The following is a 24,916-nucleotide window of genomic DNA, read 5'->3' on the forward strand; positions in this document are numbered from 1 at the left end:
CACACACACACACACACACACACACAAAAGTATGGAACATGCCTGAAGATACTGAGATTTTTCAGGCAGATGGAATCTGAGATTTCAAAGGAACATGACCAGAAAAAGGTCAGGAATGTTAGTAATCCAGTCTGGGGCTTCCGGGGTAAAAGAAATCAGGCAAAGAGTTGAGAGTTAAGAGGTGACGGAAGGTCGGGGATTTAGCTCAGTGGTAGAGTGCTTGCCTAGCAAGCACAAGGCCCTGGGTTCAGTCCTCAGCTCCCCCCCCCAAAAAAAAGAGATGACGCAAGGATGGCAAGGCATCACATTGGATGACTAACACTGAGAAGGTGAGGCGCCTGCAGCTTCTCTGTGAAACATCTACATGAGACGTTGTTTAGCCCAGAGAGAATCAGTGACAGAGAGGAGAAGGAACGGGCCAGAGGTGGAAGCTAAAGCCCAGTGTCATAAAGCGAAGAGAAGCCAAGAAGCTTTCTGAGAAAGAAAACAAGACTTGGAAGACGAAGTGCTTCAGTTGGCTAAGCAGACGGAGGACGGAGATCAGAATGCTCCTGAGTACGGGTAGGAATGAGGTCATTAAGTGACCTGAAATGTACTGGTTTACAGAATGGCCCTCGTTCATTAAGGAGTCAGAAGCATCGTTGGCCATGTCAAAAACTCAGCACTGAGCTTCCCGAGTCTGGTGTCTGAGGGCACTAAAGGAAACACAGGAGTCGGACTAGAAAACATGAAAAACGGAAAGTGTTTAAGGCAGACTTCCATGTGAGGTTTTTTTTTTTTGTTTTTTGAGTGAAATGTAGGAGCCGAGTGAAGTGACAGACTGGGGAGAGGTATAATCAGATTCTCAGAGACTCCTGCGGTTACTTACATACACACAGGGAGAGCTGAGGCACATGGGAAGATAAGGCTAGAAGCAGACAAGATAGGATACAGAGGATGAGGAAGGGGGACCACCAACATCCCTGGCACAGGGCATGGGGTGCAGACCTTCATGAGTTCATCTATGAAAGGGAGGGAGGGAAAGATAGCCTCTGAAATCGATAAGGGGCACGACACATTTTCTATCTCTTCTAAATGAAACTGGGGTTGGGGATTTAGCTCAGTGGTAGAAAGCTTGCCTAGCAAGTGCAAGGCCCTGGGTTCGATCCTCAGCTCAAAAAAAAAAAAAAAAAAAAAAAAAAACCCTGTATGCGAGTACTGTGACATACATGTTAAGGCTACAGGACAATGGCATGATGAGGGCTAACTATCTGATAAGTTTTTCCAGCTAAAATAAAAAATCTAATTAATATAACAAATACATACTCTAGCAGACAAACATATGCAAGCATTAGAAATAGCTAGCAATGTTAGAAAAACCAAAGGCTCTATACTACATGTAAATGACATTTTTAAGCATTAAGGACTTAGTGATGCCAAATATAATATAAAACTATAGCTATAACTATTCAAAAGTAAAATAAATTTTTGTACCTCCAACATCTTAGGCAACATCACTGACATCTTTTGACTTGATACCTCAACATCAAATACACACACACACACACACACACACACACACATATATATGACTATGTCAACCAATCATAAACCTGTTATGTTTCAGACTGCAGAGGAAAACTGCTGTATATTTCCCCTTATTTCAGAAGGCATACAATTAGGGTTAACAGGATGAACACAGTGTAGACATTTCAGAAAACTGGTCATTAGAAATGTAACAAGAGGGGAGGTCGTGGTGCACACCTTTAATCCCAGCACTCCGGAGACAGAGGCAGGTGTATCTCTTTGAGTTCAAGGCCAGCCTGGTCTACAGAGTGAGTTCCAGGATAGCCAGGACTGTTACACAGAGAAACCCTATCTTGAAAAACACCAGGAAAAAAAGGAAGAAAGAAAAGAAAGGAAACAAATAGTATGTTTCAGGCCACTTGCTAAATGAAAACTCTCCAATTGTAACTGCTCAAAATAACAATATAACAAATGCTATTGCTAACTTTTCTCAACTGTTTTTATCCTCAAGTCATGTGACTGATGGTGGTATTACCAATGCATATGGCGAGAGGAGGAAGCCCTGAGTGTTGTTGACATGGGCATGGCTATATCAAGGAACCTACAGCTTCAAACCCCTAGGAACCGCAAATCTTTCCGCCTGGGGTGAGGCTCAGAGCTATGGCAAAGCCTTCCTCTGGGGTCTGAGTAGGATGTTGATAGTGTGTGTAGAAAATGTCCACCACAGCAGTTTCCCTCAGCTCCAGACACTCATGGCCTGAAGACTGCTCCCCTGCAGAGACCATTCCTCCTGAGATGAGCTAAAGGTGCCTCTTTGGTCCATCTTTTCACTATACACCCTGCCTCCTTGTTCATCTGTGTGTGATAACCCCATCTCCTTCATCATCTGTATATAATAACATTTCTCTCTACTCAACTGTACACAGTAAACACACTCATCTCGGAGGTGCTGCGGTTTCTCCACCCAAGAGCCCAGTCCACCTCCTTCCAGCTTTTCCGTGTGTCCCTCTGTACAAGTTTTCTTCATTCCCTCACTGCCCCCGGTCTGGTCCCTTCCTGGAGCCATGCTAAAACTCAGCAAATACACATACTTGCTTTCACCCTAGGTAGCAGCTATCCCTAAAAGATAGATAGGTCCATGGGAAGAGGCTGAAGAGACTGTACCAGCGGCTTCCATCAGGTTGAAGACAAGAGAGAGAACAAGAAGAACAAACAGTTATATGGACCAAAATGTTCCAGAAAGGAGAGTGCCCTGTGTCATTTTGCTCATGGATGAATTGGATGCCCATGTAATCAAGCAACCCTGAATAATCTCATGAGGACTAGCAGTAATTGTGCAGCTGACCAGACCTCAGAATGAAGCCCTGGGCATCAAACTCAAACACTTGAGGAGTGGAAAGAAGACCGTGAGAGCCAGTCTCTGGAGAGGGAAGCCTGGACGACTGGAAATGAAAGGCTGACTTTATCCCCGTCTGCTGACTGAAAAGTGTAGGCAGTGGGCAGACGCAGGCGGGGTAGAAAAATAAGCAGAGAGCAAGAGAATAGGAAACCAAGAAAGCAGAAAGGGCTGAGGAAGATCCAGAGTGTAGGAGCCACGAGGAGCTGAGAGACGGATGGACAGGAATTGGTAGTCAAAGACTCCTGGGAGTGTGAGATCTCAGAAGTAGCTACGCAACACGAGAGCAAAATTTCAGACGTAGCATGAGAAGTGAGAATCTTGTGTCGGTTAGCTCTCAGCGACTGAAGAGAGAGAAAAGGCTGCAGAGCGAGCCTGTGCCACAGTAAATCGGCAGGCTGGCCGAGCGTTGTCCGTAGAAGAGAAGCAGGAGGCACAAGTCAGAAAGCCCGAGTGTGGAGTCAGGCATGGTGAAGCATACCGCAATCCCAACACTCAGAAGCCCGGGTGGGGACCTCAGCGGGTGCAGACACAGTCTGTGTTACATAGTGACACCCTGCCCGGGAAAAAAAAGAAAGAAAAAAGAAACCAGAGAGCAAGATTTAGAGGCCAAACTCAAGCAAGCAAAGAGAAGGGGACCCTGACCTATTTCTCTCAGTAAAGCAAAGATTATTTTCACGTCCACTGAGAAAGCAGGAAGAACGCACACCTGAACTTTTGTCTACCATTTTCAACATGTCAAAAAGTACACGCAACAGTAACAGAAAATTTAGATAACTCTCTATGCTTCTACTGACCAGGTTAATTTAACCTAAAATACCCAGTGAATCCAACTGACTGACTGTCACAAATCACAAATAAAGCAAGCAGCTAGTAACCAAAGTCACAGCTGTGGTTGACAAAACAGGTCAAATAACCCAACAATCAGTTTTGTTAGGAAAGCTGAAAAGGTCAATAATTTTCAAGGACCTCAGCCACTCACCAGCAACTGTACAGATAGGTACGTAGCTTATACATTGCTGGTGCTTGTCCTGTAGCGCCCAGCAAGCTCATACGTGAGCTAACCAAGCAAACATCTCTCACACTGTAGCACTAACATGGTACTGATTTGCACCTCCCAAAGCACTGCGAGGTGTCTATACCATTCCAGATGCAACTTAATCTTTAAAACCTCCATTGGAAAAGAGACCAGGAAATTCATATGCTCTGATTTCGATATTTAAAAACTAAGGCACAAACATCTAAGTGCCTCAACTAAAGCTCACAATGCATCCAGTACAACCTTCACAAAGATCACCCACACCCCACCTCGTGGACCAAGTTCAGGGCTAGGCTGGATACCCTAACAATGTAAAATAAACATGCTCTTCTGTAAACATAAAACAAAAACCTAAGAGGAAGAGTGTGCAGAAATGTAAACTTTTCTTGGTGGGACACCACATCATTTACAAATAATAATGTACACCATACCTTTACTGCTTCTGATGAAAGCGCATTTCCCTTTTTCTGATGTGTGCTCACGGGCTCATTTTCAACACTGAAAAATAAAAATCACAGTGGTCTGAAATTACAGGAAAATTATTCAACATGTACAGTTTCTCTAAAACAAGAATTGAAAGGTCATTAATCTGCAATGATTGGAGAGTCCTGGGAATAGGCTGACTGGAATCTGAACTGGGAAAGCGCATCCAATCCTGTTCATCCAGGCTTCCGAAACTGTGAATTCATTACGCTACCTGTAGTCTTTACTGATGATCACATCATAGCAACGGCAGCACCACACAAAGCACTGATACACTAACTAATCTAACGTTGGAAAGTGCCAGTACTCGGTGTTTGTTTCTATCAAGGTTCACCACAGCCCGATATTATTTTAATGTCCATGCCGAGTGATATTTCTATTCAGCATATCATTATATGAACATATAGTTTCACCCAGTGAATTCTATGACTGTTTAAAAACTAAAAAAAAAAAAAAGATTTATCTGACCCTAAATTGTCCGAGCCAGAACCTAAGTAATTCAAATTTTAGGGAAGTCATTTTTAATTGTCTTTGTGGAGCATTCACAGATGCTCCAAGAAATGACATTCGAAACTCAACTGCATCCACTGCTACCAGGCAGATAGACATCTTAAATCTAAATGCACCCACGTCTATACATTATTATGTTTTCAAATTTTTCTAATCCTTTGACAAATTGAATGCTTCCAAAAAAGACCCTTAAGACTGCCTCCCATGTACCAAGGATTGAGCTTGGCTCTTAGTGTATTGAGACAAGCAAGTTGGGGTCTTCACAAAACTCAATGTATTTGGGGAGACTGGTGCAGAGTCCCTAACAATGCGATCTGTTAAGTGTTAGAGCTGTTAAATGAACAAAGCCGTCTGGAGAAGAGGACACACAATAGCCGTGCAAGCTCCACACAGTGCCGCCTGGGGAGGTCTGAAGGCAGGGAGTCCAAGAATACAGGACTTTGCGGCACCCGTGTTTTGTTTGTTTTTAGTTCAACACTAGAGCAAACAACTCGGAAGAGTCAGAGGTAATCCTGTAGCAGATGAGAATGAGAACAGAGGTTAAAGGATGCCCGCTCCATGAAGAACTGGTTCAACCAGTTTCAGACCGTGATCTTTCTTTGTCCTGACTTCAGGGTGAAGACTTTAGAGCCTGGAGACAGGGACAAGACCATCCGCAATGACCAAGACCCATGCTCACGTTTGGTGCAACAATGAAAAGAGGAAGCATCATAAGCTCAAGTCAGACAAAGACCAATCCCAGAGCAGATGAGAAGGGAAGAATTAACAACGCTCCATAGACTTTTCTACCCATAAACCCCAGTGCTATTCTGGAGACTATCCAAAGAATTAACAGTGATAGTCAAAAGACAGGAGGATGACAAAGCCCATCAACACCTGGGAGATACACGGGATTGCAATTTCCTAAGATCTAGATTTTATGCAGAAATATAAGAACACAGAGATACAGTTGTGCCCCTCAATATTTAAAATGTTTTGTTTTTTCTTCTAAAGTAAGTAAAAAAAGGTAAGTATGTCAGCTGTGGGTTCAACATGTGGAAAATTATATGGGAAGAAAAACAGGGTAACACTGACACCTCCCACCCATGCTCATGCCAGCAACCCCAGGAAACTCATGTTCCCCCAAGGAGACAAGAAAGGAGAAGAGGTTAGAAAGGGAGAGGGGTCAGTAGAAGTAGGAGAGGAAATAAGAGAGGGCGATGGGGGAGGGGTGAATGTAGTCAAAGTCCACTAGCTACAAGCATGAAGTTGTCAAAGATGAGGATGAGCCAGGTGGCGGTGGTGGCGCACGCCTTTAATCCCAGCACTGGGAGGCAGAGGCAGGCAGATCTCTGTGAGTTCAAGGCCAGCCTGGTCTCCAATGCGAGTTCCAGGAAAGGCGCAAAGCTACACAGAGAAACCCTGTCTGGAAAAACCTAAAAGAGGATGAATACTGAATTCAGAACTGTAATATATATTTCATAGAGTAAGAATATATCAGTGATTACAGTTATAAAGGAGAGTGGTTTCTTTTTTTTTTAAAGTTTTTACTAACCTTACCTGTTGTGGCAAAGATATTTTATATATTTCAGGGTTTTCTTTTTTATTTTTATTTTAATTATATATAATGGATAATAGTCTACTTTTGCTCAAGCCAAAGAAAATAGACTGTCAAAATTCATGTAGAAACTGGCATACTGTAAGGATCAGCTCAGCTCAGGTACTGACTGTGCAGACCCTGTAACTGAACCATGGAGCTCTGTCTTCAATGGGCTACCTAGGAATTCAACATACAGCAACTGCTTAATTAAATACCCCATTCCTTAAATTTCCTAAGCTTCAATTCGAATAGGCAGCTCTAACCTCCACAGGCTATACATGTGGCCAAGGTTAGCTACATAGGCAGCCCGACACAAAATTGAAAACTTATTTAAAATGTTGGTTGTTTGTTTTGTTTTGTTTTTAAATTTTGGAATTCAAAAGTGCAGCTTTTAAGCATGAACTCTGTAGTGACAAAGTCAGGTTACAATATCAAAAGGTCAGACACACCTGAGTTTCGAGAGTCCTTCCTATAAAATATATTTCCCTGGTAAGGCTGTAAATAGTACTAGTAAAAGTTAGACTAGTACATAGGAGAGCTCTCCTGAGAATGAAGCTTCGGTCTTGTGGTGGTTTGAAAGAAAATGGCCCCAAAGGGAGTGACACTATTAGGAGGTGTGGCCTTTTTTGGAGGAAGTGAAGCCTGCTGCCATGCTCTCCACCATGATGATAACGGACTGAACCTCTGAACTGTAAGCAAGCTGTCACAATCAAATGTCTCCTCTATGGGAGTTGCCACTGTCACAGCAACAGCAACCCTAACCAAGGCAGAAGTTGGAGACTAGGGTATTGCTGTGACGGGCCTGACCGTGTTCTTGTTTGGAGGAATTTGGTGCTTTAGAGTTAGAAAGCAGTGGAATACTGTAAGTGTGCGTAATGGGCCATACTAGTAGGAACATGGAAGGGAGTGGGGCTAAGAGTTACCTGAACTATGAGGGGCTCATTCCATAGGTTTCAGAGGAGAATATTAGTATGTTGCCTAGAGATTGTTCCTGTGATGTTTTGGTGAAGAATGTGGCTGCTCTTTGCCCTTGTTTGAAAAGTCTGCCTGAGGCTAAACTGAAGAGTTTTGGATTAATACCCTTGGCAGAGGAAATCTAGAAACAGCCCAGTATAGACTCTGCTGTGTGGTTACTAGGGTTACCACTAATGAAGATATATAACGAAAGGAACGAGCTGAGCAAGGACAAGTATTTGAGGAGAAAAAGGGCACCAGAAAGCAGAATGGAGCTAATTTTTTTGCTCAAGGAGATAAACAGATTAAGAAATGACTATAGGGAGTGGTGACCTCAGCGCAAGATCCCACCCAGCTGTTTCCAACAGGTGAAAAGAAACTAAGGAAAAGTTTAGAGCTGGTTATGGTGGTGCAGACCTTTAATCCTAGCACTGGGAAGGCAGAGGCTGGTGACCTCCCAGCCTGGTCTAAAGAGCAAGTTCAAGGACAGCCAAACTTAGGCAATGAAGGAAAACAGAAAGCTGGTGAAGATGTCATTAAACAGGGGGCCACGTTCCAGCCCCAGTGAGCAGCAGAACTTGGCAGCTTAGGCCACGTGGTTCTGGCTTTAGAGTGAAGGATAGAAGAAAGGAATCATGCAGTCTGGCCCCGAGACTAAGGAAAGTCACCGAGGCCAGGCATGTGTCAGGGCTGTCCCTAAATGGAGGCCTAGTAAAGAAGCCATTGCATGAAGCTGTGAAGTTGAAGCCTGGATTGCCTTGGAGAACCCCAAACGTTAGAGATGCCAGAGTCATGGGATACCTACCAAGGAGAGCTGCTAACAGGGAGTGGAACAAACCCAAGAGAAAGAAGGGTATTGCAGTCAACAAATCTGAACAGAATTGGAGAGGTGGAGAGCATTTTGACATCAGACACGGAGAAGCAGTGTTAGGAGTTTTTGGTCTTGCTTTGGTCCAGCATTTCCCTGCTATGCTCCTTTCTCTATGTTTTGGAATGGTAATGTATATCCTGTGACATTATGTGTTGGAAGTATGTGATCTGCTTTTTTATTTTCATTTTTACGGGTGACTACAGTTAAGAGATTGTCATGCATCTCAGAAGAGCCTCTGAACTTTGAACTCTGAAGTAAGTGTGAGACTGTTAAAGACTATGGGGACTTTTGAAATTGGACTGAATGCATTTTTGCATTATGATATGGCTATAAGCATCTGGGGGTCTGAGAGTGGAGTGTGGCTGTTTAAAAGAAAATGGCGCCCAAGGAGAGTGGCACTACTAGGAGGTGTGGCCTTGTTGGAGTGGGTGTGGTCTTGTTGGAGTGGGTGTGGCCTTGTTGGAGTGGGTGTGGTCTTGTTGGAGTGGGTGTGGCCTTGTTGGAGTGGGTGTGGTCTTGTTGGAGTAGGTGTGGCCTTGTTGAAGTGGGTGTGGTCTTAATGGAGGAAGTGTGTCACTGTGGGGGCAGGCTTTGATGTCTTTTACTCAAGCTTCACTGAGTTTGACAGTCAGTCAACTTCCTGTTGCCTGTAAGATGTGGGACACTTGGCTATTTCTCCACCACCAGGCCTACCTGTCTGCCACCCTGTTCTCTGCCATGATGAAAACAGACTGAACCTCTGAACTGTGTGAGCTTCCACAATTAAAATGTTTCCTTTATAAAAGTTGGCTGGGCGGTGGTGGCACAGGCCTTAAATCCCAGCACTCAGGAGGCAGAGGCAGGCGGATCTTTGTAAGTTCAAGGTCAGCCTGGTCTACAGAGCGAGCTCCAGAAAAGGCGCAAAGCTACACAGAGAAACCCTGTCTCGAAAACAAACGAACATGGTGTCTCTTCAAATCAATAGTAACCCTAAATAATACAAGTCTCATGCAACTGAAGTAGAAAGTCTACAAGGAACTGTCATTACCTCCAAGTGCATACACACACACACACACCACACATATGCACAAAACTAAACATGTAATAATGGGAACTATGGGGTCCTACACACACACACACACACACACACACACACACACACACACACACTTGAAAAACAGTTTGCCGCAAAACATATGGTACTAACAACTAAATAAAGTTCAACTAAATCATCATTGGAAGCTTTTTCAAGTCTCTAAAACTTATTCCCTATGTTTAATTCCTATGATTGTTATCACTAATGCAGAACTTTAATATGTGTTGAGTGTTAGCCGAGTGCCAAAAACAACACATTGTCAAATTGTGTTTAGGCTGGAGAGGATGATGCTAGGCTGGTACCACACTGCCCTCTTCACTGCAGAGGCAAGAGGACTAGATGTGAGAGCCCAGCTGGGCTACCTAACCAGTTTCTGTTCTTAAAAATAAGTTACACTGGGATTTACTGATAATCATCATTGTCTGACTAAAGATCTCCACACTTCTTCTCCAAATAATTATAGTCCTCTGTTAATCGATCTCTTGTATTTATAGGATTTCTCTGCTTCAATTAATTCTTCACAAGAAGATCAAAGTGATTGTTAATGTCATCATGACAGTCTTCTGTTAAAAACAACAACAACAAAACAAATCTTTATCCACTGGGAAGTAAGTGAAGGGACACACACACACACACACACACACACACACACACACACACCTTATTCTCTACCTGGTTGAGATACACCTGCCACAAATAATCATTTGTCACTGCTAGAACATGCCAAATTCTCAGGCCAACAAACTGCTTTCTTCTGTTTGCGGTACTTCCGCCTGAACCAACATTTAATCTTCCACAGTTCAGCTTGGCCTGTGTTTTCTTTCCTCTCACTGCACCCAGAAAGACGTGCTTTTTATTGTAACAGCGGTCGGCTCATTTGCTCAACTCAGATATGAACTTTTAAGTTCAGTGATGTGTCATTTCTGTCCATCACACAGCCCAGTGTGTCCAATGCTAAGAACTTGTAACAGGCTATCAATCTGTGTGTGCATATCCCACTAGAAACCAGGTTCCATTGAGAACACTGTATTGACAAAACATACTTTTCTTAATGGGGAGTGTACAAGACAGCACAGCAGCCATGCCTGATCTGTGTCATCTTGCTGTAAATACAATAAAGGGAAGTCAGGTTAGGGCAAAGATGATGCAGCAGGAAGAAAATCTTTCTGTGTTTATTTATTTATTTTTAGTTTTTTTGTTTGTTTTTGTTCATGATTAATCATAGATGTTGTTATGCAATCCTGTGAAATTAAATCTCAGTAAGCAAAAGTATTTGATGAAATGAAAAAAAAAAGGTTAATTAAGTATTTTTTCATATTGTGTTTTGGGCAGCATGTTTCCCAAATTGTACACACCGAATTGTTATGGACCAAGGGCAGCACAAAAAAGAAAAAAAGAAAAGAAAAAAACCCATAACTATTTACACTTCACATAATCTCTTAATAAATTATAGAGAATTTAGGACAAAAATATTAGTTGCAAAAAGTCCCTGTAAGTTAGCCTTTAATTTTCATTTCACATATGAGCTGTGTTGCTTATCCTAAGAGTCTACATCAACGGTCATAGGAAGGTCCTTATTTATCTGGGATACAGTCATCACACAGAATAACCAGTGCCAGAAACCCACAGATTAAGCAGCATAACCTGAAGTGACCAAACTCTGATATGCTGGATTTCAAGCACAATGAAGTTCCCTCTTAGAAAGGAGACCCAATAAGCCGGGTGGTGGTGGCGCACGCCTTTAATCCCAGCACTCGGGAGGCAGAGCCCGGTGGATCTCTGTGAGTTCGAGGCCAGCCTGGGCTACAGAGCGAGATCCAAGAAAGGCTCAAAGCTACACAGAGAAACCTCTTGCTACAAAGGCAAGATTAAAGCTATCCACACTCAGCATTCTTTTAGAAATGAGCCAAAATGTTTGAAGGTTTTAATAAAGCTTCAGATCTAAATATTTGCTACTTTTTTTCTCCCCAGAAATTTTGTCCATCTTTACAAAGAAAAAAGAAAAAAAGGAGGGAAGGAGGAAGAGAGAGAAAACACACTCACGATGTTGATCCTGGCATGCCATGCCATAAAAGCAAAGGAGTGGAGGAGACTGAAAAGAACTGTACCTTCAGATTCAAAAACAAAGATCAAGAGACACATGTTCAAATCCGTATAATGCCAGACTTCATGTAAGACAACAGTCCATTCCTATGGCTTGCTCACAATGTAATGTCCATTGGGGCTAAGAATATTTCAATAGTAATATTTTTAGAAAGCATTCAATTAGCTCATGGTAGGGAGAAAAAGGCAAGCACCACTTATAAACAGACACAAATAATACTTGGCATCTCTAAGTAGCCTTGTCTTACTTAACCAAAAGAGTACAAATTCGAAGGTCAATGTAACACACAAGCTCCTCATTTCTAAACAACCTTATATAGACCATATCAGAAGGCCAGGACTCCAACATGGGCCCTTTAAGCATTTACTTGCTTTGTGCTAGACATAAAACAAACTTCTGGGCAATGAAAACCAAAAGGTACTCTAACATTCTAAACTTCAAATAATTTCCATGAGGTTCTGGCCCATGGTCTAAAATAACTTATTTTCTTGTTTTTCACTTAAGTTCTAACAAGATAATGTAATCCTTGACAGATAAAAAACATGAAGCTGAGCCCAATAACTAACCATCCCAGCAGATAGAGAACAACCCACTTGCATGTTCTAGGTGCCCTCCCTGGTTCTAGGGGTCTAGCACTAAAGGAAAGAGAAAAAAACATTACAAAAACCAAAAAACTTTGTCTTCTTCAAGCCTTCTTACCATATAACAGCATCGTCCAGGGTGCTGGGTTTATAAAATAAACAACTTATTGTCAAGTAAGCCAACTAAAGTGGGCTGAACAATCTACATTGTCACAAACACCCCCATCCCCAGGTGATCAGCTGAGGTTACACTCTGACACTACATTCTTGAACAGTGGACTGAGCACCTCTCTGGATTCAGCTGACATCAACGCCGGGTGATTATATAGGGAAGAAAGAAATCTGGTCAGGAAAACCATTGTTGAATACTATTCAGATGAGGTCAATGTTGATGTATAAAGATTAAATACTAATTAGAAAACCCACAGAGACTACTGATTCCAAACCCTGCTGTTCAACCTCAGCAAAGAGCTGTGACTGTAATGAGCACACACAGTATCCCAAGCACAGAGTGGGAACCATGGCGAGAAACCCCTTCACTGCAGTCACGTCACTGAGGGCAGCACAGGGGTACTGCCAGTCACGCACACATGTGGTCAAAGAGCGGCTTCCTGGATGGAGGGAGGGTAGGCTTGACAAAGCAGTCTTTTACTCAACAGTTTCTTGGGGGGAGGAGGGGAGGAGAGAAGTAAATATTTAGGCTTAAACCTCCAAACAGCCTTGCTTCTTTCTAAAATAAGCCTGCCAGTGGGGCGTGGTCAGTGGGGAGGGGAAGACACCCTTGGAAAGCAAAGCTCTCCCATTCCCCAACTCCTGTAAGACCTGTCCTCCTGTGATATTTTTTTTTCATCATGCGTCATAAATCTGGCTTTGTCAGAAAAATCCAGAACTGCTAAAGATCTAAGGAAAGTTTCCTTAAGTGTCTTATGGAGGCGTAGCATCTTCTCTACAGACGGTGGAGTGGATGATGTTTTGGCATTTCTAGAGACGAGGCAAACCTCTGATGGGAAGACATCATAATCATCATCATCATCGGCAGTCACTCTGAACACTGCCAAACACAAGGTCACTTAACTTCACTCGGGAAAGTCCTTACATTTAAGCATCACTTGCCAACTGGCTGTCCTTGGGGAAGCTGGCCATACCTAAGCTTTTCTAACTACAACTGATACTGTCTTTCTCTTCCATTCTTCTCTGCCCCATGGTACACCTGAAATCACGCCCCCTCTGCATGTTCCTTCCCAGTCCACAAGGAAGACTGTCTCCCGGGTCTACAGCCACAGGACTGGCAAAAGAAAGGAAAGGGAAAGGAGTCACGGCCGATCTGCATGGTTTTCTCCCTCCTCACGACGTCAGCTGGATCTAGAACCTGACCAGGAAGCCACATCTCCCACCACGGCCTCATCAGGCCTGTCCTTCCTGGCACGTTGCTTCTCACCACACAGATTACCGGACCCAACTCCTGTGAGAATACCGGAAGCCGCCAGAATCTGGCCTTCATTATACTGTGACCAAATCATGCTCCAGTCCTTCCTTGACTAAAGAAGAGATGATAGGCAGCGAAGGCTCTTTCACAGACCCACTGCTGTGGTCATCAGTAGTAAAACGTTCTGCAGAACGGTAAAAACGTCCCTGGAGGACCTTTCAACAGCTGCTGGGCCGCCGGGGGAGGCAGCGTCATTGTCTTTAGTGGTATAGACACTGGTGACTTGTTCATGCTCTGTTGGATGGCTTCACACCCCTGCCCATCCTGCCGGCTCTTGTGAAGATCAGTGGGCCACAAAACAAAATACAAAGACAGGCTAGCAGGAAGGGGACTTGTTGGGAGGCGCGGGTGTGGTTGCAGTGGAAAGAGGTTGAGCAAGAATGGGTGACCAAAATGTATGAAATGTATAAATGTATAAATAAAATTTTTAAATGTAACACAAAAAAATCTTTAAAACTCAAAACAGACGTATGCCTATTTCCGTGACAGTACCTTAGGGACAATAGACTTTTTGGCGAAATCATCCCTCTAGATATGAGTCTATAAATATGTAAATTTCAAGACAGACCAGCTAATATGAGATGTCTCCCAGACCTGTAATCTCAGGATGTTCTGAGTCTGAAAACTACAGGATCAGTGATAAAAGAAAACAGACGAAATCTAGTCTGAGGGAAAGGAAGAAAAAGACTATGTCCAGGAAGCCAACCACAAATCAGAACTAATGCCAGTGCATAATAACAAAGACGTGTCCACTGCCCCTCATCTCACAGTTACTTGGGGCTAGCTTCAGGCCTGGTCTCTATTCCCTTAGCCATCATCTGAGCCCTCACTGTGGTCCTTAACTATACTACGAACATTACTCCCACACCCTCCAAAGAGGATGTCTATATCACGGAGACCATGTACATGAGCCTCAAGGGTTTTTTCCGTAGATATATGGTCTCACACTGCAGGTCCTAAAATCCTCTTTGCTCAATGTTCTACTGATGCTACTGATGTCTATTATGAGTTAGACTGATTTTATGCACTAGCCTGCAATCCCATCTAGCAAACCCTCTTCTGCCTCTATGAAGGAAAGACTCCCGCATCAATGATTCAGAGACAGCCACCTGGAGAACTGTCCTTTCGTAAATGATGACTGTTAGCAGGAGAGCAGTACTAGTGCTTTTTAAATGACCATTAACAGGACATAAAACAGGTGGTTATGGCACTCTTTCTGGGCTCCAAATTAAAAGGTAACTAGAGGCTGCAATTTTAAGGCACTCAAACAGCACGTATTTCAGCTCAAACATCTGGCATTCGAATGATTTCGGAAATCTCTGGACCAAAAAAGAATCAAGAGAAGGAGGAAACAAACGTAATGGATATGATGAGATTTGGTTGCTTTGCGATCTCAGCGTGTCTGGCGCTGCTCTACTCCATATGCTGGCCTTCTGTGATCCACGCATCTCGGATGCTTTATTTTCTCTCCGCCATCTCTGTCCTACAACACAAGCCCATAATTACAGTTCAGCCCTCGTCAGCAGAGTGAGAGTCTCCGCAGCTTGAGTTGCACTGTCTGCCACTCACCAATCTTGCACGACTGCTCTTTTCTCCCCGGAGTCCTTTGTCCACTCATTCCCTTCAGACTCTGAACATCACCTCACGAGAAGTGAAGCAACATCAGGACCCCTCAGCTGTGATGTGAATTCCCAAGCTGGTATTATAGCCGGTTTTGTTTTTAATTGAGGCATTTGGGGGTAAAGTTCAAATCAATGGCAGAGGGCTTGTCTAAGGGCAAGGCTATAGGTTACCTTTATATTTATAATATATATATATAAAAATTATATACAAAACCTTAATATATTTATAATATATTATATATACCTTAATATGTATACACACACACACACACACACACACACACACATATATCACCAGTATCACAAAAAGTAAAAAAATAAAATAAAAATACTAACACAAGGCAGACATCCACATACCATTCAAAAATAGTCCTGAGAGAGGACTGGAGACTGAAAGATAAGCCAAACTGTGTCTTCCTCGGAGCTCTACAGAGCGCGTGATCTTGGCTGACATCCCCCTCCAAACACACATCCTTCCTTTCTGTAAGTTCTAAGATAAATATAAATATGCAATGTAAATATGTAAGCACAGGACCACGAAAGATATTCAAAAGCTAAATGATATTTCAACTTCTTGCTAGGGCCTCCCCGCTCCTAACTGATCGGGCTGGCCACTCTCCATATTATGGACACTCTTTCTTCCATTTGGTTGGGTCTGCCCACACTGGCACACAATACTGTGGATTCTCAGGACCTTCAAATGGTGTCCTCTCACACTGGAAAGTTCTTGTTTGGATGTGTTCATGCATCACTCCCAGATACAGTCCAGATCTCTGCTCAAATGCTACCCAGTAGAAGGCTTTGATGCTCACACTTCCCTAAACCTTACTCTAGACACGCCCTGCCTTGTTCCTTCATCCTGCTTTAGTTAAACTTTAAAGCATGCTGTATGTATCAATTTACCATTTATTTTCTCTCATCCAGTAGAATACAAAACCTATGCAAGGAAAGACACTTAGATACTTAAGATTTTGATAAAAGATGGCAGGCACAACTAAGATTTTTATAAGGATTAAATTTTAAAGTTTTATTACTTAAACGTATGTACTATTGTAGAAAATATCAGAGCACTATGGTTGAGGATATATATATCCCAAAGAGAATGTTTTACTTGTAAAAATATCTGCATATGTGGATACATACACAAATGGGACATGTCTTTGAGAGGCCAGAGTTCTGAAGGCGCCTTTATTTTATATTTTCATAGGATTTAACGCGTTTTACAAAAGCATAAATTACTACTGAAAGAGATTTTAAATGACCTAGTACTGTAGTTGAGGAAAAACAAGAAATCGATGAAAATGCAACTCATAATAACTAGACACTTAAACTATAAATATTGCACAGTGGTGAATTCCCTGTTTATAATATATGCCATAGTATGGAAGCAGATCCTTTCCTAACTACTTGCCACAGTGAAACAACCAAATCACTAGCTCACAGCTTCAACTCTGACTAACCAGCAAGAGGCCAACTGCATGACTCCTGGTGCTTCACCAGAAAGCAAAAGGCAGAGTTTACACCTGACCTAGCCAGTTGCCTGTATTGAGACACAAAGTGCAAAATATTCTGTTATGGAAGGAAGGCTGGCAATTACAGGAGAGAAAATTCTGATTGGTCGCTATGCCAATGTCTTAGGGTTTCTACTGTTGTGAAGAGACACCATGACCACAGCAACTTTTTTTTGAGAGAGAGGGTTTCTCTGGGTATTTTTGGCTGTCCTGGAACTCACTCTGTAGACCAGGCCAGCCTTGAACTCACAGAGATCTGCCTGCTTCTGCCTCCTGAGCACTGGTATTAATGGTGTGTTCCACCACTGCCCAGTAACCATGGCAACTCTTATAAAGGAAAACATTTAACTGTGGTGGCTCACTCACAGTTTAGAGGTTTTGTCTATTATCATCACAGTGGGAAGTATGGCAGCATGTAGGCAGACATGGTGCTGGAGAAGGAGCTGAGAGTTCTAACATCTCTTGACTCACAGGCAACAGGGAGTAGTCTGTCTCTCTGGGCGTGGCTTGTATATATAACCTCCAGACCTGCCTCTACAGTGACACACTTCCTCCAGCAAAACTACAGCTACTCCAACAAGGCCACACACCTCCTAGTAGTGCCACGCCCTTTGGGGGTCATTTTCTTTCAAACCACCACAACCAACAAAACCACTAGTATTTGGGGAGCCACCTGGGAGTTCTAGCCATCACCATCGGTCTTCTCTTTGTTCCAAGTTTCAGAAAAATTGGCACTGAACACCTGATGTCTATCTTTTGCTTTGTTTTGTTTTGTTGAGACAGGGTCTCACTGTGTATCCCTGGCTGTCCTGGAACTAGCTCTGTATACCAGGCTGACCTTGAACTCAGAGAGATCTACCTGTGTCTGTCTCCCAGTGCTGGGATTAAAAGCAATAAGCAGAGATCTTGACTGTGCAATCTTTCAGCAACTGTGGCCAGTGGAGAGAGGGGAGGTTATGAAGTTCGGTGCATAATAAAAAGCTCAATAGCAGAGATACACAGCGAGTTTTCTGTACAGTTTTGAGAAAGCACATTTAATTGTATCCTTTTAAAAAACACTAAAATAACCATGGAGAAGTAAATAAAAGGAAATCAGTTACTAAATAAAATGGGCAAGGGGTACCACATCCAAGAGTCTGGAAGAGCAGCCAGGCAGAAAATATTTAGGGCGGATAAAACTGCATTGTAAAATGGCTGCAAAAGCAGTTGTCATTCTGGTATAGCCTAAGAATTCCAGAAAAATACCAGTGACTTAGAGGGCAAAAGTAAGGGAAGAAATTTACCAGACTGAAATGTTAACTCGCATCCCAACTAACATCCGGAATTACAGCCATTTGGTAGGAAATTACGGGAACAAAAATTAAAGTCTTCAAGGTCTGGGATCCAAGTACAAGGGGCCACAGAAGGGGAGTTTTAGAAAAACCCTTCAACCCAGATAGCTAAGGCAAAACTCTCCAAAGGAAAAGAACACAGCAGCTGCCCGTCAAAATGAAAGGGACCTATGTAAAATCTATTCTTCACCTCTGTACTGGGTGAAAAGATTAGACTTTTCTCAAAATTTACAAAGGAAAAAATAATTAGTCACATATATAAAAAGGCCTCCAAAGGAGATTGCTAGAAAAATTCCAAACAGCAACAGAATTAAAGTGAATGGAGAAATACCTTCAGAATCCGTAGGGGGAAAAATATTCAGAAATGTCAAAACTAAAAATGTATCTCACGTGTACTATTCCTTGTTGGACATAATCCTGCATAACTAGGGATTTAACCAAGGAAAACATGAAATCCAAAATACGGAGGGAACTGGTGCAGGTTCAAATAGGGGGAGGAATGAGATCAGAGGAAGGAGATGTGGGGACAGGGGGACAACACACATAGAGGGAAATGGGCATTGCAATTTTGTAATATGGAAAGAAAACAGAGAACATTTTGTAAGCGTGCTTGGGCATCTTAGAAGTTAACAGTGAGAAAAAATTTAAAAAACAAAAACAAAAACAAAAAAACCAACAAAGCAGTTTGCTCCAGGAAGAACAAAAGGTCACACAAAGGAAAGGAATCATAATACAGGCCTTAGCTAAACAAAGTCAATTTACACAGTAATAAAAACCTCAAATCATAGTAACTGTTTAAATGAGTAAGTAAAGGAACCAGAGAGGGTGTAAAATAAGTACTCATCTACCATAATCAGAAGCTAACAGACACTACCTAAAATGAGTAAGTAATAATAATGCATTATTTAGACATTGATACCGGAAGAAACAGATTAGGTGTAATTAAAGCAATTTCCTCTTTAAAAATCTCAATAGGTTCTTGTGGAGGCCCACCGAGGTTTCCTAGTAAGATCTGAGCTTGCTTTACCCAGCAGGGCTGCATTAAGAGAAGGCTTGACCATGTGCGTGGTTACCAGGTGTTTGGAAGGGTCTGCACTTGGCTGAGCTAGGGGGAGGTCTTTTGCTCCACCCCTTGGCATTCCTATAAAAAGCCCTTTAGAAGAGACAGAAGGGGCTGGTGGATGTTGATCCAGGCCCTCCCAAGGCTATCCTGTGTTTCTGTCTGTCTTCTCTCCCCTCCATCGTTCTATCTAAATATTTCTCATCCTTCTCTCCTCAAGAGTACCCTGGAGAAAAAGCGGGAGGGAGTCTCCCACAAGTTCACACTTCTTGATTGTTTTTACAGCCCTCTGCCTTCCACTGTGGTACTTATTTTTAAGAGAGGAAGATAGAAGCGTGCCAAAGTGGTGGCGCAAGCCTATAATCCCAGTACCAGGGAAGCTGAGGCAGGCAGGTCCTAAGTTCAAGGCCAGTCTGAGCTACACAGTGAGTTGAAGTCTATGTTGGGCTAAAGAGTGCCACCCAGTCTCAGAAATAAAGAAAAAGGGGGAGGCATGGTGGGTAAAGGGAGAGCAAAACCTGGGTCACATCTTGCTCACTGCTGGATTCCCACAACATAGGAAACTGCCTGACACAAATGACACTCAGTTCTTCCAGGCTTGGAGACAGACGCTTTCGAGTCATGTGATCCAACAGGGGAGGCATGCATGGAGGAATTGATTAATGCATTTTTTTGTATGACTTTTCCAATAAAATATTAGTCTTCCCAATGTATAAAGCACATTCATTTTATGTGCCTATTAGCGCGAAGAGACTTGGCTGGCATGCTAAAGCTGGGGCCTGGGAGTTAAGAGCCACCTACCCTGTACTGTAACTCAAGGCCTGGTCACAGTGGATGGCAGATGACCTCTAAATGACTTAAGAGTTTTGTGATTTCATCTGCTCATTCCACCCAGTTTTACATGATAGATTAATAATGTGTATGTCTCAATTATAACTTGAGAGAGTGTCAAAGAAAAAAAAAACAAACCCAACAACAACAACAACAACAAAACATTGTCCTGCGTACATCCTCCAACTACTTACATCCTTAACCGGAATTTTTCTTACTTAAAAATAAAACTACTGTAGTCTGTTCTTGGTTCAGTAGTTTCTAGATTTTCTTCTTATGTAGACAAACACTCAGCAGGTCTCATACCAATCTCTTTTCTTTGTATAATAGGTCGTTCACACCAGTTTTAAGTGTCAAAAGCTGTACAGGGAACGTCTTCCTGCACCCTGGCCCTAACTCAGTCTCCACCCACTGAGACTAAGTGGCCCAGCTCTGCTGCAGCCACCCCATTCCCGCCCATTCCCGCTCTGTACCTTGCTGTGTTTTCTTTTTAAATCTACCTTGGAGATATTCCCTTAAGGCACAAAGCAGGTTTGGTTACTCTTTCCAACAGGGACACAATATTAATCTAACAATATTAGATAGATGTCTAACTTATTAACTAACAGGAATCTACTTTTCATCTTTTGCTATTAAAACAACACTGCGGCCACTAAACTCTCCAGAACAATTTAACCTCTCATGAACTTTGTATGTGTGATGGAATTCCTACAGGGGAGCTGCTAAGTATGTGGGTCTCCAACATCATTAGAAACTCCTGTTTCCCTCCAAAGTGGTGTTACTAATTTACTCTTGTCACAGTTACTTTTAAATCTCAGTAGCAAAACACCTTACGTTAGAAAACAGTGAATTGGGCTTACAGTTCCTGAGGGTTAAAGTCCCCAAGAGCAGAGCAAAGCAGGAATGACAGGAAGAGCTGATAGCTTACCTCTGGATAGGCAAGCAGGAGGTAGAGAAAGCCTACTGGAAATGCTGTGGGCTCTTCAAAGGCACAGTGGCATACTTCCGACAAGGCCACGCCTCCTAACCCTTCTCAACAGTTCCACCAACTGGGGACCAACTATTCAAACGTATGAGCATACGGGGACTTTTGTCATGACTAGGATCCTGTTTATCCATTTCAAACTGAAGTTATGCTTATCAAATGAGCAGAATATGTTACCTTCCTATAATCTTAACTTTTATCTATTTGAAGACTGATTTGTGTGTGTATATAAATACACATCAATAATTCACATGGTATATACATTTGCTTTCCTCTCCCAGCTCACAAGACTATAAATTCTTTATTGTACAGAAACTGACCTATTCCACCTGGCCAGATGTCTAGCTGCATTCCATTGTCTTTCATTTTCAGTCAGAACCATTTTCCAAGGCCAGTCTTCTCTTACTGCTCTTCCCAAGTTAAGCAGAGAATACCGTCACATGACGTAGGCTTTGGATTTAGAAAGCACCACCTGACTTCTGATTCTACCGCTGGTACTGTGAGACATTTGATTAGCCAAGAACCCTATCCAATCCTTCGATCCTTTGTGTGTGCGAGATGAAGTAAAGAAACTTCTCCCAACGCTGCACAGAGGAGTACAAGAAAAAATATATCTGTTCAAAGCCACAAGTACAGGACTCTCATAAAAGGTTTCATTTTCATTAGTTTCATTTTGTCATCACTAATCTGCCAGGAACAAAAAACGACCAAAAAAAAAAAAAAAAATCAACTGCTATTTCTGCGTTTTGGGACACTTCCCTGAAATACTTCCAGAAGCTAAACACTGAGACAGTCCTAATGGAGTTGTTCCAGCACTTAACTAGTAACACCCACCTGCTAAACACTGGGGTGAATGATTTCTAACTACAAACCTTCAGCAGGTCCTCTGCAGCGTCAAACTATTCAGTGCACAGATCACTACCCACCTGGAACTCTGAGTCTTCAAGGAATGCATTTTTTTCTGGCTCCACCTAGGCATAAATTCTTGTTGAGGCCGCAGAGTCGAGGAGGAACAAGAGGAACAGAGAGAAAGCACTACTGTCTGCCTCTGGCTAGAGCCAGGATCACATCTCCCACACGCTTCTGGGTTAACAATACCAATCAAAACATACTCAGGGAGATGTTGCTGTGAGATCTGAGGCCCAATTAAAATGTTTATCCAATATATGACATTAAGGGAGAATGTGGGCCACTGGGATGGCTCAGCCAGGAAAGGCAATTGCTGTCAAGCCTGACAACTGAGTTCAATCCTAGGGACTTCACGGTGGGGAGTCCTGCAAGTTGTCCTTTGACTTCTACACACATATACACACACATATATATATACATATATGTGTGTGTATATATGTATATATACATATATATGTATATATATACAGACACACACACATATATACACACACACATACATATATACATACACACACAAAACACACACAAGCACAAATAAGTGAAGTATCTTTTTCTAAACAGGAAAATGATCTGAGCCAAACAAATCATCCATGCCAAAACCATATTTAGTTTATACTGAGGTCAGCTTCACTCCAGTCATCTTTATATGCCCACTATGCAGCATCGTATTGGGAATATATGCACAAGGCAACCACATCAGCTTGGAGAGTTAACAGACTCGAAATAACTGTAATTTCTTCAATTTTATCTCACAGTCTCTCTCTCTTTTCACTGGAGCCCCGGAGTTCCATTTGTATCAACCTACACCTTCTGGCCACCACTGTGCATTCAGCATTTCTAACATAGCTGAGTTTCCACGTCTGTCATAAGAAGTTTGAGTAGAAAATGGAACACTTTGTTGAGGGATTATTTTCTGCTTTACAAATGGTCATTATTCTTTCTAGGTATTTTCCACTGATGAATAAAAATGCCAAAAACATCTCTGGCTCAATAAAGGCAGGAGTTCTGATTACAATTCCAGGAGAGTTAGATTGCATAACCAAATCCTTTCCCAAGGACCCCTACACCAAGAATTCACAAATGAGCAATCCCCACAGGCAAAAACCCAAGGGGGGGAAAAATCTCACTTACAAAAGGTAGAGTCTTGAAGCTGTGAAACAGCTTCCCATTTCCTCTGCTGCCAAGAGTAAGTTCCATGCTCCAACTTACCCTGGCAGACCAAGAAGATACACACCTCTGAGGGCTTCTAGAATTTGCTAGGCATTTTTACTACTTCAAGCATGAATTGCTGGCATGGCACAGGCATGTCCTTATTCATCTCAGCTTAACCAAAAGGCCAATAGCTCTCTGCCTGGTCTTTTTTTTTTTTACAATCCTATCTCTTGCCCTACAGCTCATTACCTTCCTGGCCTCTGTCATTCAACACCTTCAGCTGTGATGACAGGTACCAACACCCTCCAACTACTTTTTACAAACCCACTTGGTAAAGAAAATATTACTGTTGGCTGAAAATCACTATATGACCTCTTTAATGCTCTACTGGACAGCACAGATCCACTCTTTAATCTGTGTTTGGGAAAGACGATACCAAGAGAAGACACAACTCCTGCCCTTGAGTTTGGGGAGCCTGTCTTACCCTCTTCTATCACTGAATCTCTTAACAGGTCCCTGAACGTCGAAGTCATAGTGCCCACTCTGAAACAAAGGGCTTCTCTATTCAAATATGTATTTTGTTTGTTTCTGAGGCAGGATCTCTCACACTGTAGTCCAGAATGATCTAAAACACATTATGTAACTCAGACTTGGGTTTGAAGCAGTCTTCCTGCCTCAGCCTCTGGAATGGCAGGACTACAGAAATGATCCAACATACCCAGCTTCCCCCTGCCCAAGCCCCCCAAACAGGGTTTCTCTGTGTAGCTCTGGCTGTCCTGGAACTCACTCTGTAGACCAGGCTGGCCTCAGACTCACAGAGATCGCCTGCCTCTGCCTCCCAGAGTGCTAGAATTGAAACCATCCAGCCACACCTGGCTTTTAACATATGTTGAAAAAGCATGATTTTGACAGGTGGAAGAGAAAATGGTGTTAAGAAACCAGAGCAATGAAGTCGGAGACCTAAATTCAATCCTTACCCTGAGTCTTACTCCCCTGTGACCACACTTAAATCATTCTCCACTGCAAGTGTTGCTGTTCCCTCCCAATCACCAACATGGAGGTGTTCTGAGTTAGCCAAGTGACCAGAGATGCTACTTAGTGGCAATTGGTAGGTGGAAATCATGGACATCAGACATGCTGCAATGCACTGGAGTGTCCAGTTTAAAGAACTGTTACCCCCAAATAGAATCTGCCATTCAGCACTGCCCCATCCTCAGTGTCTTCACAATGAATAAGAGGTTTGTGAGTGCAGCACCCACTTTTAGCCTGTGGTCACAGTGTAAATGAGACACTCAAGCAAAAGTTCTCTGCCCAGGGCAGGTACACAAACAGTCCTTGAGAAATGTTCTTTGCACCATAGGAGCTCCCTTTGACTTAACAGGTATTGCAGGGAACCCATAAACAGGTTCATCGTGCAATACAGCAAGGGAGAAGCTTGTGCAATCATTTCAACAAAGCAGACAAAATAAGAAGGCAGGTGTTCTCCTACAAAATTTCACATTTCAACCCTATCCATTGAACAGAGCCATTTAAAAACAACGACAACAAAAAAATAATAATAATAAAAAACTCCCAGGAAGAGCCAACCATTCTCTCTAGAGACCTAATGACTCAACTCCAACCTAATTTTTCTGGATACCTCTCACTCTCTCTCTGTCTTATCAATGTACATCTCCTAACAGACTAAAATTCCTGCAGGCCTCTTGTACCATCTGCCACAGTTGTTCCTATTTCTCCCATCCTCCCAAGTTCTCTACCAACAGAAACATCCCCCACTCACAGAAGGCCATTTAAAGTCTCCTACGCCCTAAGGCTCCCCCTGGACTCCTCTATCTCTTCAAAGGAGTCTGGTCTTACGTCTCAATCAACTGGGTTGAATAATACAATGACGACTGTCAAAATGAGGCACATTGAAATCTGCGAGGTTT

General features: G+C 42.7%; 1 protein-coding gene across 1 annotated transcript in view; it reads right to left on the bottom strand.

The window, feature by feature from the left end:
• The window catches only part of Crybg3 (crystallin beta-gamma domain containing 3), a 107,928-nt gene that overhangs the window by 79,935 nt on the left and 3,077 nt on the right, over positions 1-24,916 (bottom strand). The window contains exon 2 of the mRNA XM_036203484.1: positions 4,373-4,439. Coding sequence (XP_036059377.1) covers positions 4,373-4,439 — 67 coding nt within the window. The remainder of the gene's footprint in view (positions 1-4,372; positions 4,440-24,916) is intronic.

Source organism: Onychomys torridus, chromosome 12 (assembly GCF_903995425.1).
Source record: "Onychomys torridus chromosome 12, mOncTor1.1, whole genome shotgun sequence".
Taxonomy (NCBI): domain Eukaryota; kingdom Metazoa; phylum Chordata; class Mammalia; order Rodentia; family Cricetidae; genus Onychomys; species Onychomys torridus.